The sequence below is a fragment of the Artibeus jamaicensis genome, unplaced genomic scaffold (assembly GCF_021234435.1).
Source record: "Artibeus jamaicensis isolate MK-2021 breed Jamaican fruit bat unplaced genomic scaffold, CSHL_Jam_final contig_540, whole genome shotgun sequence".
Classification (NCBI taxonomy): Eukaryota; Metazoa; Chordata; class Mammalia; order Chiroptera; family Phyllostomidae; genus Artibeus; species Artibeus jamaicensis.
The window spans coordinates 2851995-2869492 of NW_026521879.1; the positions used below are offsets into that span (position 1 = coordinate 2851995).

At 38.5% G+C, this 17498-nt stretch overlaps 1 protein-coding gene across 5 annotated transcripts in view; it reads right to left on the minus strand.

Moving 5' to 3' along the window:
• The window catches only part of CADPS2 (calcium dependent secretion activator 2), a 621734-nt gene that overhangs the window by 103713 nt on the left and 500523 nt on the right, over positions 1–17498 (minus strand). For all 5 annotated transcript variants that reach the window (XM_053669960.1, XM_053669959.1, XM_053669957.1 and 2 more), the window contains exon 17: positions 12756–12859. In XM_053669960.1, coding sequence (XP_053525935.1) covers positions 12756–12859 — 104 coding nt within the window. The remainder of the gene's footprint in view (positions 1–12755; positions 12860–17498) is intronic.

Sequence of the window (17498 nt, forward strand, 5' to 3'; positions counted from 1 at the left end):
AGGAACACAGATACACAGGTGGGAAAATGGCAATGAATAAGTACCTATCAATAATAACCTTAAGCATAAATGGATTAAATGCTTGAATCAAAAGACATGGGTAGCTGAATGGATAATAAAACATGACCCACACATATGCTGCCTATAAGAGACCTACCTCAGAACAAAAGACTTACACAGACTGAAAGTGAAGCACTGGAAAAAATATTCAAGCAAACAGAAGTGGAAAAAAATAAAGCTAAGGTAGCCATACTTATATCAGACAAAATAGACTTCAAAACAAAGATCGAAAACAAGACACAGAGGGACATTTCATAACACTCAAGGGAAGGATCCATCAAAAAGATATAAATATTGTAAACATATATGCACCCAACATAGGAGCACCCACATATTTAAGGAAAACCTTAGAGGACTTCAAGAAAGATACTGACAGCAACACAGTAATAGCAGGAGTTTTTAACATCCTACTGTCAACAATGAATAGATCTTCCAATCAAAATTATAAAGATATTGTGGAACTAAAAGATACATTAGACTATATGGACTTAACTGATATATATATATATATATATATATATATATGAGACTATATATATATAGTCTCTCTCTCTCTCTATATATATATGTGTGTGTGTGTGTGTGTATATATATATATATATATATATATATATATATATATATATATATATATATATAAAACCTTTCATCCCAAAGAAGCAAAATACACATTTTTTCAAATGCACGTGGAATATTTTGAAAGATTGACCACACGAAGAGACACAAAACAAGCCCCACGAAAATCAAGAAAATTGAAATCCTATCAAGTGTTCTGTCAGGCCGCAAGGGCTTGAAGCTAGAAACCAACCTCCAGGAAAAAACTTGAAAATACTCAAACTCATGAGGACTGAATAACATACTATTAAACAATGAATGGGTTAACAATGAGATCAAGGAAGAAATCAAAAAGTTTCTGGAAACTAATGAAAATGAACACAGGACAGCCCAAAACTTATGGAACACAGCAAGCTTATGGACAGTCTTGAGAGAGACATTCATAGCAATGCAGTCCTACCTAAAAAAGATAGAAACATTTCAAATAAACAACCTAACCCCGCATCTACAAGAAATGGAAGAATGACAACAAATTCCAGAGTGAGTAGAAGGATGAAAATAATCAAGATCAGAGCAGAATTAAATGTCATAGAGAATAAAAGAACAATTCAAAGTATCAATAAATCCAAGAGCTTGTTCTTTAAAAATATAAACAAAATTAACAAGCCTTTAACCAGATTCATCAAGAGAAAAAGGGAGAGGACCCAAATGAATAAAATCAGAAATGAATGAGAAGTTACAACTGATACCACAGAAATAGGGAAGATAGTAAGAAATTACTATACAACTATATGCCAAGAAATTTGAAAACCAAGGTGAAATGGACAAATTCTAAAAAACTATAATTTTCCAAAACTGAATGAAGAAGCAGAAAACCTGAACAGACTGATAACAGCTGATGAAATTGAAGCAGTCATCAAAAAACTCTCAGCACACAAAAGCCCTGGAATGGATGGTTTCACAGGAGAATTTTACAAGACATTTAGGGAAGAGCTAACCCCTATCCTTCATAGACTATTCCAAAACATCCACGAAGAGGGAAGACTCCCAAACACTTTCTATGATGCCAACATCATCCTAATCCCAAAACCAGACAAAGACACAAGAAAGAAAACTACAGGCCAATATTGCTGATGAACACAGATGCTAAAATTTTCAACAAAATATCGGCAAAACTCATTGAGCAATACATTAAAAAGATCATACACTATGATCAAGTGGGATGCATCTCAGGGATGCAAAGATGGTACAATATTCACATATCAACAAATGTAATACATCACATAAACTAAAAGAAAAAATTATATGATCATATCAATAGATGTAGAAAAGGTATTTGATAAGGTACAGCACCCATTTATGACAAAAACATTCAGCTCAGTGGAAGTAGAGGGAGCATTCTTCAACATAATAAAGGCCATATATGAGAAACATACAGCCAACATCATACTCAATGGGCAAAAGCTCAAAGCTTTCCTGCTAAGATTGGGAACAAGACAAGAATGTCCACTTTTACAACTTCTATTCAACATAGTATTGGAAATACTACCCACAGTTATTAGACAAGAAAAAAAAATAAAAGGCATCCAAATTGGAAAAGAAGTAAAAGTGTTATTGTTGGCAGATTACATGACGGTGTACATAGAATACAGTATAGAACCCACAAAAAACTATTCAACCTAATAAGTGAATTTGGCAAAGCAGCAGAATACAAAGTCAATATTAAAAATCAAAGACATTTTTGTACATGAACAATGAAATATCAGAAACAGAAATAAGAAAAAAATCTCATTTGCTATAGTAATAAGAAAAATAAGTATCTAGGAGTAAACTTAACCAAGGAGGTAAAAGAGCTGTATTCAGAAAACTATACAACTTTGAAGAAAGAAACTAAGAAAGACACAAACAAATGGAAGCATGTACCTTGTCCGTGGATTGGAAAAATTAACATCATCCAAATGTCCATACTACCCAAAGCAATTTATAGATTCAATACAATCCCTATTAAAACACCAATGGCATATTTCGCAGATATAAAACAAACATTTCAACAATTTATATGGAACTGTAAATGACCCTAAAAAGCATCACCAATTTTGAGGAAGGAGAACAAAGTAGGAGATATTACCATACCTGATATCAAACTATATTACAAGGCCATGGTAATCAAAATAGTTTGGTACTGGCATAAAAACAGACATATAGATCAATGGAACAGAATAGAGATTCCAGAAATAAACCCAAGTCTCTACGGTCAATTAATATTCGACAAAGGGGACAGAAGCATAAAATGAAGTAAAAATAGCCTCCTCAATAAATGGTGTTGTGAGATCTGGATAGCTACATGAAAAAATGAAACTTGACCTCCAACTTATACCATACACAAAAATAAACTGAAAATAGATAAAATACTAAAATATAAGTCATAACACCATAAAAGTCCTAGATGAGAACACAGGCAGGAAAATCTCAGATATTCCACACAGCAATATTTTCACTGATATGTCCCCGAGAGCAAGAGACATAAAGGAAAGAATAAACAAATGGGATCTCATCAAAATAAAAAGCTTCTGACTTCCACCAAGATGGAGGCATAGGTGGAAACACTTAGCTTCCTTGTACAACCAAATCAAAAACAACAGTTTTAACAACAATAAACATAACCAAATCACAAAAAATCGAACAATACAGAGTACGAAAATAAGGAACTGCTCAGCTAAACCTGTGAGAGGGGCGAAGCCAGTAGTTGAGCAAGTCGGGCAAAAATGATCCCCTGATCTGGGCGGTGCGCAAGCAGCCGAGGGCGCAGATCCCAGGTGCAGGGTAGCTACAGGAAGGCCAGGCATGGCTGACTATCTGAGGTTGAGCATTTGCGTGCAGATAAACCAGTGATAACCCCGGTGCAGGATGGTGGGCTCACGTAGTTGCGCTCAGATAAACAGGCCAGGGCAAGCTGTGAGGTGGACTGGGTGAGCAGAGAGGACTGCCATTACTCCCTCTCTGACCCTGCCCCCACATACAGCGTCACAAACCAGCGACCTGGGTGGCCCCGCCCTGGTGAACATCTAAGGCGCCTCTCCTCATACGTAACAGGCACAAACAGATCAATACCATATAATCTCACCTTTAACAGGAAGCTAAACAACAAAACAGACAAGCAAGCAAAATAAGGGCAAATATACTGAAATAGAGAACAGGAGGACAATGACCAGAGGGGACAGGGGAGGGAATTTAAGGGGAAAAATAGGCGGGATTTAGAGGAACAAGTATAAAGGACACAGGGACGGTAGCTAAGAGGGGTGGAAATGGGAGGGAGGTGGGGTGCATGGGGGAGGGATGGGCTGGAATGGGAGAAATAAACAAAAAACTGTACTTGAAAAATAACTAAATAAAAATTAAAAATAAAAAACATGGATCAAGAACAACTCAGAGCCTCAGAGCCAATCTAAGCGATGAAGAAATAGCTAAACTTTCACATGCACAGTTCAAAACACTGGTGATCAGGATGCTCACAGAACTGGTTGATTATAGTCACAAATTAGAGGAACCTATGAAGGCTAAACTAAATGAAATGAATGGAAATGTTGGTTACAGGAAACCAACAGTAATGGAAAGGAAACTGGGACTCAAATCAAGGGAGCAGACCAGAAGGAAGGAAAAATGACCAACCAGAAAAATATGGAGAAACAAGAATTCAAAAAAAGGAGGAGAGGCTTAGGAACCTCCAGGACATCTTTAAATGCTCCAACATCCGAATTATAGGGGTACCAAAAGGGGAAGAGGAACAGCCATGAGTGGAAACCTTATTTGAACAAATAATAAAGGAGAACTTCCCCAATCTGGCAAAGGAAATAGACTTCCAGGAAATCCAGGAAGCTCAGAGAGTCCCAAAGAAGTTGGACCCAAGAAGGAACACGCCAAAGCACATCATAATTACATTAGCCAAGATTAAAATGAAGGAAAGAATCCTAGAAGCAGCAAGAGATAAGGGGACAGTCACCTACAAAGGAGTTCCCATCAGACTGTCAGCTGATTTCTCAAAAGAGACCTTACAGGCAAGAAGGGGCTGGAAAGAAGTATTCCGAGTCATGAAAACCAAAGACCTACAACCAAGATTGCTCTATCCAGCAAAGCTTTCATTTAAAATGGAAGGACAGATAAAGTGCTTCTCAGATAAGATCAAATTCAAAGAATTCATCATCACCAAGCCCTTATTATATGAAATGTTAAAGGGACTTACCTAAGAAAATGAAGATAAAAAATATGAACAGTGAAAGGACAGCAAACTCACAGTTATTAACAACCACTCCTAAAACAAAAGCAAACTAAGAGGACAGCTAGATCAGGAGTGAACCATAGAAATGAAAATCACGTGGAGGGTTAGCAACAGGGGAGTGGGAGAAGAAGGGGGGAGAAGGTTCAGAAAATAAGTAGCATAGACAGTAGATAGAAAATAGGGGGGACGTTAAGAATAGTAGGGGAAATATAGAATCTAAAGAACTTGAGACGTGTTCATGAACTAAAGTGGGGGAATGGTAGGGGAGGGGGTGTTCAGGGTGGAGGGGAATGAAGGGAGGAAATAGAACAAATGTAATAGCATAATCAATAAAATAAAAATAAAATTAAAAAATAAATAAAAAGCTTCTGCACGGCTAAAGAAAATGTCAGCAAAATGAAAAGGGAACCAACTACATGGAAAAACACATTTGCCAATGATACCTTGAACAAGAGTTTGATCTCCAAAATATATAAAGAACTCACATGACTCCACTTCAGGAAGACAAACAATCCAATTAAAAAATGGGCAAAGGACCTGAACAGACACTTCTCCAAGGAGGATGTACAGAGGGCCCAGAGACACATGAAAGTATGCTCAGTAGCACTAGACATCAGAGAGATGCAAATTAAAACCACAATGAGATACCACTTCACACTAGTCAGAATGGCCATCATAACCAAATCAACAAACAATAAGTGTTAGTGAGGTTGTGGAGAAAAGGGAACCCTAAGTATATTGTTGGTGGGAATGCAGCCTGGTACAGGGACTGTGGAAAACAGTATGGAATTTCCTCAAAAAAACTAAAACTGGAACTGCCTTTTGACACTGCAGTTCCACTGATGAGATTATACCCTAAGAGCCGTCAAACACTAATTCAAAAGATCTAGGCACCCCAATGTTCATAGCAGCACAATTTACAATAGCCAAGTGCTGGAAGTAACCTAGATACCCAGCAATAAATTAATGAATCAAAAACTGAGGTACATTTACACAGTGGAATACTATGCAGCATAAGAAAGGAGCTCCTACCCTTCGCAACAGCATGGATGGAACTGGAGAGCATTATACTAAAGTGAAGTAAGCCAAGGGGCGAAATACAAATACCATGTGATCCCAACTGTAAGTGCAAACTAATCAACAAAACAAACAGGCAAGCAAAGTTTAACCAGAGAGAGACATTGAAATAAAGAACTGATAGTACCAGAGGGAAGTGAGAAAGGGGTAACAAGGGAAAGAAGGGAAAGGTCATCAAGGAACAGGTATAAAGGACCCATGAACAAAGCCAAGGGCAAAAAGACTGGATGCGGGGGGAGAGGTGGGAATGGGTTGGCAGAGGGGGGAGTGGTGGTGGGAAAATGGATAACTGTACTTGAATGACAGTAAAAAATAATTTAAAAAAAAAGAAAGAAAGGAACAAAGAACCGAGTTGAAATTCATACAGATCTTACAATGTGAGTTTAGGTATTTTTAAAATAATAATGTTCAACATGAATTAAATAGTTTTTATGGATCTTGTACTGTTCTAAAGGCTTTTCATATGTTATCTTAATTCTCCACATAAGCCTTTCAGATAGATGGTATAATTTTCTTACTTTGTATTATCAAACTCAAATTAAATAACTTGCCCAAGTCATCTAGTTTACAGGTAACAGGTGAACTGGCATGTAGAGACCAAGCTTTTACACAGAGAGACTCTTCCTGACTAACTGTATACAGGGTGGGACAAAGGTCGGTTTACAGTTGTTTATATGGAAAAAGAAGAAAATATTAAGTAATAATACAAGAATAAACTGTTTTTCTCATACAACTATATGTAGACATGTCTTTCTTCCTATCAATTTATCTATCTATCTACATACCTACCCACCTACCTACATTTTGCACACCACACAACTGGTAATGCCCTCTGATTTTTTTCATATCAGAGCATCTAATATGGTATAGTTTCTCTTTGCCTTTTTTCATGTCTTTGAGTCTGAGGCTTTTGATTACTTTTACCTTCAAAAGATAATTAAATTGAGAATTTACACACACAAAAAAAGGATGCTTACATAAATAAAAACAGTGAATCTGATTTTGAAATGCAGGATGTGTTTACTTTTTCCCCAAGAAAAATGTAAGTTGCAGTCTTTCTGGTGATCCTGGAACCTCTAGCGACAGTTTAGGGTCCAGGGGAGACCCTGCTCCCAACACACACACACACACACACACGCATGGGCAGCAGGATGCAGAGGGGCCAGAGGCTGGAAATACTATTGCCACTTTGAGGAGCAATTGGAATGGGCTAGAAACTTCAAGGATAACAACTGAACTATTGTCAAACTAATCAAACAATTTTTACAACTCTTGATTTACCAAAATCTCTTCCTAATTGGGTTCATATCTGAATATAAATATTGAAATAACTAAGTGAGGTGATAATGTGAAAATACTTCAAAAACATACATCAGGGTAACTACTCCTGTTACTATAGATTCGCAAGTTAGGAAATGATTAACAAACATTTCTGGTGTGTTATTTCTGCTTGTGCAATTTCATTTGACAGTCATCGTTGCAAATGGACTCTCCCCTCTGTGACTGAGACATCTGAGAGCACTTGCTGGTCACCTTCTTCTACAATGAGGCACATTTGTTGACCAGAGGTTACTCTAACCCCAAGCCTAAATCCAACCTTAAGAAATGATGGTTTATCTCACTGATTATCTAGATATAAATATTATATAATTACAATTTATTCAACTATTGAGATTACTGTAACTTAGTGATAGGCAGTAAACAGATATCGTTATGAACAATCAGTAAGATGTTCCTTGGGTGTGCATGATAACGAAGAGGAGTAAGGACACAAAGAAACAAAAGCAAATGGCAAAAAATTTCTTTCAGTTAGAATTCATCCAGAACCCTGATCTGGTTTGTTCATGGGGGTGAGCAATATGCAGATGTGCATGTCCACAGTGAACTCCTTTCTCTGTCCTCCTCTGTAGCTGGAGCCACCTGCGATACAGCCAGCTGGTGTGCAGCATGAATCATGATCTGCAGGGAATTGTTGGCTGTCTCGCTGCAAATACCAAAGTACTGCCAAACACCCTTCTTGCCTACAGTGTCATTGGTGTGGTAGATAATCTCATACTTAGAACATTTTAGGGACCTTAATCAATGACTAAGTCAATTATTCTGCTGGAATAATACTCAATGACTTGAGTTGTGCTGTATGTTTGTGTTTCCTCCTTCAGCACCAAAGCAGTCCATCTCCTTAGGCAAAGTCCTTGGACAGGCAAGAGAGCAAGGAGAGGACGAGAATGACCAAGTGGGAAAGGCCACCTCCAAGCTCCAACCATAATCGTCCCTGCCACGATGCCCAGGGTCAACCCTGGACAGGACAACCTTCTGGCCACTCTATTTAAACCAAGAAATAACTGTGTGGTTCACTGGAAAAGTGCTCAGGTGTGGAGTGTGGCCTGTGTCTTCACCCACTCACTCACTAACCAGCTGTGCTCCTCTGGCAAGCTGCGCAGCTTTTCTGGGTCTCCACCTTTCTGGGCCTCAATTTTCTTATCAGTGGGATGGTATATGTGGAGAGGGTGGGCTGGTGAGGACCCAAAGCCTTCCCACCGGCACATGGGACTTCACAGTGTTGTGAAAGTAAGTAGCCTTTGGATGGAGAGCTATCAAATCAGTTTGCTTAAATTTCTGGCCAGACAGTCTAGTCACCAAAATGTGCAAACAGCCTTAAAGATGATCCAGAAAGGAGCTTAAGCTATCTTTCTAAAGAGAAATTTGGAAGACAAGCCTGAGAAGAGAGGCGGAGAGGCCTTCAGAGAGAAGCAAGGACTGTCTCATTAGTAACTTACTGTCAAAGGTCCGAAGGACATGAAACCTACTTTACTGAGAAACTGCTGAAGGGTAGAAACTCAGAGGTTGAGACATTGTTATAAAATAAATTGCCACTGTGTAAAGCAGGGGACTGAAAATAAAAGCTGACACACCAGCCACTTGAAGGTCTCTTTGAGAGACCAAGGGAGCTGAGCAAGGTGCTTCTTCATGGAGGAAGGAACCTCTACTTGAATATCCAGAAAGGGAAGTATTAGTGCAGCGTGCAGCCCACCCATTCACACTCTCAATGACTTTGGAATCAGATCGGTTCACTCTCCAACATTGTTCAGATAAAAAGATGGATTTTTTGGTAAATAAAAGCCCCACCAAAAATCTAAACCATAACCCCCAAATAAATAAAATCCAAACATTAAAATCCTCTCGTGTGGCCTTTACTTAGATAGCCAGTAATAGTTATGCATGCATCTATTAATAAGACATATTCAGAGAAATACTACAATAAAGATTAGCCTATTCAAAGAAACAGTCTTTAATTCCAAAGAGAGGAATTAAGTTGGCTTTAAAATAAACTATTATCAAAATGAGGTCTAGCTCATCTTACTAAAAGTTATTTATTCCATGCTATAAAAATAGTGGAAACAATGTTACATACCTCTCTTCCCTGAGGGATTCCAAGAATTTGGAAGCATTGTAGAATGAGAAAATGCCATGGTGTTACAAAGCATTTGAAAAAGACAACATTTAATAGTTCTATATTTTAGCACATAGCAGAGTAATATTATAAGTTATGATTATCACTTTTCAATAAAATCAACTCAATTTTTGCAGATTAGAGAATAAACAGCATTTATATTTTAATTGTGTTTGGATACATTATATTTTAACAAGTACTTAGTGATTGTGTAGAGTACATAAAACTTATTAATTACATTTAAGATAAAACATTGTTATTATTTTAGTTCAGAAAAATTAAATGTGATTTTTCTGAAATGTATGAGAATATTTGATCAGCCTATTTAGGTGAAATACACTGCAACTGGCTATCCAATTATAATTTTTTTTAATTAAAGAAGATCTAATACTCTGTTGATAATGCTTTTTAACAAAAGACAAAGAAAACATATGCATATACTTTATCATAAAACCATTTTCATTGTACCATAGCAATAGTACTGGCCTAGAAAAGATTCTCCTGGGAATTAATTTCAAATTATTGAAGCAGCTGTTTCTTCAGTTTAAAATAAAATATCCATAACAAGTTCACACATGACAGATGCAAGGTAAAAACTAAATTCCACAGTGTGAGCTAAAAGCAGATGTTTTGAATGATCATATTTATAACCAGATACAATAAACCTTAGTTACCTACAGTAATGTTTCACAAGTACTCTTTTCTAAGAATTTGCTTCAAATATACTTCATGTAGTTTCTCATATTTTGAAGAACTAGGCTTCATTAAATATAAATACTGTATAAATTCTTATGTATCTGGTTTTCTTTAATGCTCGCTTATTTCATGAGCTTCCTCAAGAATAAAAGAGCTATTAGGGCACTGAAATTTAACATATTTATTTATTTATTTAAAAATATATTTTATTGATTATGTCATTATAGTTCTATTTCCCCCCTTCATTCCCCTCCACCCTGCACACCCCTCCCCCAAGTTCTTTAGATTCTATATTTCCCCTACTATTCTTACCCTCCCCCCTATCTATTTTCTACCTACCATCTATGCTACTTATTCTCTGTACCTTCTCCCCCCTCTCTTCCTCCCACTCCCCTGTTGCTAACCCACCATGTGATCTTCATTTCTATGGTTCTGCTCCTGATCTAGCTGTCCTCTTAGTTTGTTTTTGTTTTAGGTGTGGTTCTTAGTAACTGTGAGTTTGCTGTCCTTTTACTGTTCATCTTTTTTATCTTCTTTTTCTTAGGTAAGTCCCTGTAACATTTCATATAATAAGGGCTTGGTGATGATGAACTCCTTGAATTTGATCTTATCTGAGAAGCACTTTATCTAATGCGCCTTCCATTCTAAATGAAAGCTTTGCTGGATAGAGCAATCTTGGTTGTAGGTCTTTGGATTTCATGACTTGGAATACTTCTTTCCAGCCCCTTCTTGCCTGTAAGGTCTCTTTTGAGAAATCAGCTGACAGTCTGAGGGAACTCCTTTGTAAGTGACTGTCCCCTTATCTCTTGCTGCTTCTAGAATTCTCTCTCATTTTAATCTTGGCTAATGTAATTATGATGTGCCTTGGTGTGTTCCTTCTTGGGTCCAACTTCTTTGGGACTCTCTGAGCTTCCTGGATTTCCTGGAAGTCTATTTCCTTTGCCAGATTGGGGAAGTTCTCTTTTATTATTTGTTCAAATAAGGTTTCCACTCATGGCTGTTCCTCTTCCCCTCTTGGTACCCCTATAATTCGGATGTTGGAGCATTTAAAGATGTCCTGGAGGTTCCTAAGCCTCTCCTCCTTTTTTTGAATTCTTGTTTCTTCATCCTTTTCTGTTTGGTCATTTTTTGCCTCCTACTGGTCCACTCCTTTGATTTGAGTCCCAGTTTCCTTTCCATTACTATTGGTTTCCTGTGCATTTCCCTTCATTTCAATTAGTTTAACCTTCATATGTTCCTCTAATTTGTGACTATAATCAACCAGTTCTGTGAGCATCCTGATCACCAGTGTTTTGAACTGTGCATCTGAAAGTTTAGCTATTTCTTCATCATTTAGATTTATGGGCTCTGGGGCTCTGAGTTGTTCTTGAGCCATGTTTTGATCTGTTCCTGCCTGTTATGTAGGAGGAGGTGTTCACCAGGGTGGGGCCACCCAGGTCGCTGGTTTGTGATGCTGTATGTGGTGGTGGGGTCAGAGAAGGACAATGGCGGTTCCCTCTGCCACTTTCTGCCACTGGGGCCTGCAAGGTCTGTCTCACCGCTAGCTCCTTCACCGGTTTATCTGTGCTCAACTGTGTGACTTTGGTCAACCCTCAGTGAGTCCACCGCCTTGTGCCCTCAGTGGGTTCGTAGGCTTCTCCACACCTGGGATCCACCCACTGCTGCCTGTGTGCCTGGGTTGTGCACCCGGGTCAGTCCGTTGGATCTTTCCTGCCCGACCCCACTCTGCTGCTGGCTCTGCCCCTCTTACCGGTTTGGCTGAAGGGTTCATTGTTGTCAGACTTCCGTGTAGTTCAATTTTCTGTGGTTTGGCTGCGTTTTTGTTGCTAAAACTTTGTTGTTTTTAAACTTGGTTGTGTGAGAAGGTGCAGTGCTTCCACCTACGCCTCCATGTTGGCGGAAGTCCCTTAACATATTTATTTAATTCCACATATTTCTCCCACCCAATACCAAGTCAAGAAACACTTTAAAAAAAGATAAACTCATGACTACCAGAAAGAGTGAGACCTTTAAGTCTTAGAGTAAGTAGTTTGCCTGGTGAATGACCACTCCGTGTTTTACTTAAAAATAATATATAATATATAATTAAAAATTATTATAATAATATATAAAAATAATATATAATCTAGTCTCACCTAAAAAGTATGAACAATGCAGGTTTAGTGAAAATCTAAAGAAAGGTTTGATGGTAAGAGCAAAAGACTAGAGCTATGAATGTCTTCCATTTGGTATTATTATCTTCTAATCGGTTTATCGCTAGTTTTCCTTTTGCACATTGACTGACATTTCTGGACTCAAGCGATCATGGCCTGGGGGAGGGGCAAGTGATCTGGCATTACAAGGAAAAGGGGTTCGGGTTCCAGCTTTGCATCTGACTAGTCGTGCGTTGTTAGCAGATCCCAGGGGCTCTCCCATGCTCCATACAGTAGGGCTGTTGTCAGGGATATGTGTAAATTATTACACATATACCGTTCCTTTGTACAATACAGGATTTGTATTTATAGGCCAGGTTTTTAGTTTTCTGCAGGTATATGGACTGGTGTGTTTCCTAGTCCATGGGTAGGTGACTTCTTCAATAATGTTCCAACTATGGCAAAGCGTAATGTGTGGCAATATAAAGCAGTTAAAATGAACCATCACCTCTGCATGATGCTCTTCATTTTGCTGTAAGACTTCTATGCAGAGCTCTGCTAGATGAAGAACTTCTTCCAGCTTTCTAGCAGGAGTTGCCTGGCTCATGGTCTCTGTATTAAAAACAAATTATAATAATGTTACCTTAAAGTAAAAAGCCAAACTTATTCCAAAATGTAATGATGAGACAAGGGTGTTCAGACAGAATGAGAAAGCGTATTTTTAAGAACTAAGAGATGCAATAAATATAAATAAATACATCCTTTAAAAAGAAAAGTAGTCCTGGCTGGTGTAGCTCAGTGGATTGAGCACAGGCCTGCAAACCAAAGGATGGAGGTTCAATTCCTAGTCAGGGCACATGCCTGGGTTGCAGGCCAGTTCCCAGCAGGGGACGCAAGAGAGGCAACCACACATTGATATTTCTCTCCCTCTCCCCTTTCCTTCCCCTCTAAAAATAAATAAATATTTTTTAAAAAAAGAAAAACAGTTCACCAAATTGCAGAAAACATTTCACCCACAAAGCAATCACAGGGAACTGCAAGTGCTTTGCCATATAATATATAAGAACTAACAGGTGCATCAGCACATCAGATGCTCAACTTCTGCAACAAACAAGTTGTAATTCTCCTCAAGGCCAGAAACACAAAGAGAGCAGATACCACAGACTTTCTTTCTCCCTCTATTGTATTATCAGTACAATACCATTCTTACCAGACTGAGTCATTCCTGGCATTAGCAAAACCCATGCTTTTTGTTGCTATTTAAATCCCCAGCCTGACATGTCTATAGTCCATGCTGATCTTAAATTCAAGAAGTACAAAGTCACCTAAAACAACTCTGACAGCCTGCAATTAACTGATTTCCGCCCCTCCTTCTCTGCCCACCATCATCCCACCCCCACCCACTCTTCCAACTGAGGAGGTACAGGGGCATTCTTAAAGCTGAGGGTTCTTTCAGCATTAATGCAAACTGGTATACAAAGGCCAGACCACAATAAGGTTAAACACAGCTACCAGAAATTCAGTACCACTGAAGGCAAAGTAGTTGATTTCAGAGATACAACTAACTGGCAGAAATTAGAGGTGCCCTGTGTAATGGAACTGTTTTAAAACTGAATGTGTAGAATAGAGTTTCCAAAAAGGTCATTAAAGATAAACATTGTTTTAGATTCATGGACCCTGTCTTTACCCCAGTATGTAGGTTGTAAGGAGGGGAAGTAAAATTTTCAGTAATAGAGCTTTTTCTGTGGAACCTAAGGAATCATTTTTCTTTCTGCAATAGATCCTTTCCCTCAACTTCTCCCTATAATTTCAGCCTTAAATTTGGAGGTGAGTCTTTCCTTTGCTCGTATTTGTTCCCAAGGGACATAAAATGATGCTATCAAATACTGTTTATAGTCAGTGCTTGTTCATTGTATATGTACTATAAGCTTAGTCTAGATTCAGAGTGTGATGCATATAGGGCTACCATCCCCCAACCCTGATACATAGCCTACTAAATTCTCTTGCAGGAAGGAAAGCCACTGATAGGGGTCAAAGAGTATTAGGATTTTTCCAGGAAAATGAGGCTGCAGAACACCACATCCTTGAGTGCACCTAGAGAGTTTGTAGCTTTGGGAAGTAGGAGAAAGTATAAAATGTGTCCCTGATGCTGAACAATGCAAGACTCCAAAAGTCACTATTGAAAGGATCCTTAGACATAAGCTATCCTATCTTCCATTCATTTCCCAAATACTTCAACATCCTCAAACAAGGATGAAGTCAAGGAAACTCATGACTTTGCACCACAGTGTGCTTCACTCAGAGCAGCTCCACTTATCACAGTTTGGTGAGGAAGACAAGACCTTTCAGAAAAGTTTGAAAACAGCATAAAGCAAATGTAATGGTGATACAGAGATCTGACAGTGCTGGGAGCAGCTGAATTTAGGGGGATATCAGCGGGAAGGTAAGCAGGACCTGAAGCAGCACTGAAAGAAGTAAGAAGTGATCAGGGTAAGAAGAGAAGTTTCTACAAATGTCTGTATGACAGAGATGTGATGCATTCAGACAAAGGTGATGAGGACGATGGTTATCAATGTTACTGTTTATTAAGAAACAACTAATGTGTCAGGTACCTGGGACTTCCCACATGTTATCACTGATTTTTAAAAACATTTTTGTTTATTTTTTTGATCCATAAAACTCAGGAAACAAGCTTGGAGAGATAAGAATGCAACAACTAGTAAGTGGGGAGGGTGAGACCTGAACATCCGTGGGCTTTTATCATCTCTGCCTGGCAGGAGTAGACACATGCTGGGCAATGATGACTGGTGCTGAGCCTGAGGTCAGGCTGTGGCAGGCTTTACATAAGACAATAAGTAGACTGGATAACTGTACCCTATAGCTAACCTGGGGCAAATGTTTCTCAGCAGGGCTTCAGAATCGATTTCTCGGTGAGGTTGTGTGACATGGATCCTGAGGGGCAGGTCTTGTCCTGTGGAGAGTTGGGGCAAGGCGGCAGTGAAAACAGAAAAGAAGAGGGAAGTGCAAGAATGCTTTGAAGAAAGAATTGGCAAGCCCCTGTGAGTGACTAGAAATTGCAGCCGGAGAAAGAATGATCCTGAGGTTTGGAGGCTACATGGCCCAGAAAATGGTGATGCATGGTGGCTGAAACTTGGAAATGGGTCTTCAGGGCGCCATCCCACATACAATTCTAAAACTAATGACCATATACAGTTAACTATTGTAAAGTATGTAGGTACAGGGAATTAGGATATGTGGCTCTCCTGACTGGAAAACTTCTGGTCATTAATCAAGACCCAAGCTTAATGCTATCTTAAGTGTGGGACCTTCTCAAAGGTCTGGGCTGAACGCTTTGCTCCTCATTCTGAGTTCTCTTTTAAAGGCTCAGAAATGGGGTCTCATCTTGTACTGCCAATACCTTAAAAAGGCTTTGGTCCATGAAGAGCACTTCAGGAATGTTTACCGAGAATGCAGGAGTATAATTCTGGGGTGAGAAATGTTAAAAACAAAATAAATACCTAAATTATAACTATTTCATTTAACTTTGTGTTGGACTACAGATAGCCCCTCTGTCACCAGCTTGCCAAGGGCAGACTGTGCAGCAAGCCCTCCGGTGAAATGCAGCTGTAGTCTGGGAGCACTGCTCAAGTAACTGATGCATGCGGTGTTCTTAAACCTTCTTTGGAAAAGTGTTTTTCAAAATAATTTTTAATTCTTAGGAGCATTATACTCATTACATTTACTTTCCTGAGTTTCTCCATTGTTAGATTGAGGGTGTTGAATTAAGTTAAGGATTCTCAACCAGGGGGGTTAAGAATAGGTTTTAGGGTGTCCTTGAACCCCTTAAAGATATATGCTAATTTTCATGAGAGATAGATTATAACGGTCAGATTCTAAAAGTGGTCCATAAAGCAAGCAAATGCTAAGATACACTGAGCCACATAATCTCTAATATTCCTTCCAGCTAAGAGAGTCTATGATTCCTATAAGTCCAATATAGTATTGAATTGGGTTATTTCCATGTACTTATATATGTTTATAGCATCCATTTTTGATAAGAGGAAGACAACAAAATTTAATTGTTTATCACAGAAGAAAAACTTATTCCTCCTATATACTTAAGTACATTATTTACTGAATCCTACAACCATTCTATAAATTAGGGAATCCTGACCCTATATCCAGATTAGGAAAAAGAATCTTAGGTTAGAGAAGGTGTCCAAGGTCATACAGACACTGGCTGAGATGGGCTTCAAATCTTACCTATGATGTCATGCAAGCATCAACCATACAATGACTTTAATTCTATGTATACATAATAATGGCCTGTCTGGAAAAAGTCCAGCCAATGTTAAGTTAATAAAACTAGAAAGCTTTGCATGACATTGATGTAACTTGTCAGTCAAGGAGAGTGGCCTGGAAAGTGCATGCATGAACTTGTGTTAGTCAGTGGGGTGGTAGACGCCAGTGAGTGAGCATGTGTACTGTGTAGCCATCACATTCAAAATGAGTGAGTACAGCAATGAATCTGCATCAAATTATGTGTTAAGCTTGAACATTCCTCTGCACGGAAACCATTTGGATGATTCAGAAGGCTGGGCAAATGGTGATTGGCAGCTTCATCATGAGAATGAGCACACACATGCAGAGTTTCTTGGTGAATCATAAATTACCCAGGTGACTCAGCCCCCCTACAGCCCAGATTTTGCACACTGCAACTTCTGGCTTTTCCTAAAACTAAAATCAGCTCTGGCAGGGAAGAGGTTGCAGACTGTTGACGAGATTCAGGAAAATACAACAAGGTGACTAATGGTGATCGGGAGAACTGTGTGTGGTCCCAAGGTACCTACTTTCAAGGGGGCTAAGGCATTGTCCTGTGTACAATGTTTCTTGTATCTTGTATATTCTTCAATAAATGTCTATTTATCATATTACTTGGCCAGTTATATTTTGGACAGACTATTATATATATTTATATTTCAGAATAGATATATATATATTTCAGAATACATATCTATTCTGAAATAGCTGAAAGTTTGAGGAGTTATAAAGTCATCATATCCTTATCCATAAGTATGCAATAATGGAAAAGAATTACAGAAACCTTTAAACTTAGTTCTGTTCACATGTAATTATGTCAAAACTAGATTTTACATTTGATGCTATCTTAAGAAAAAAACTCTGAGAGTGCCTTGTACCCTACTAAAACTTAAAAGCAGTTTAAAAGCATTTTCTTCTTTCTAGATGAAGT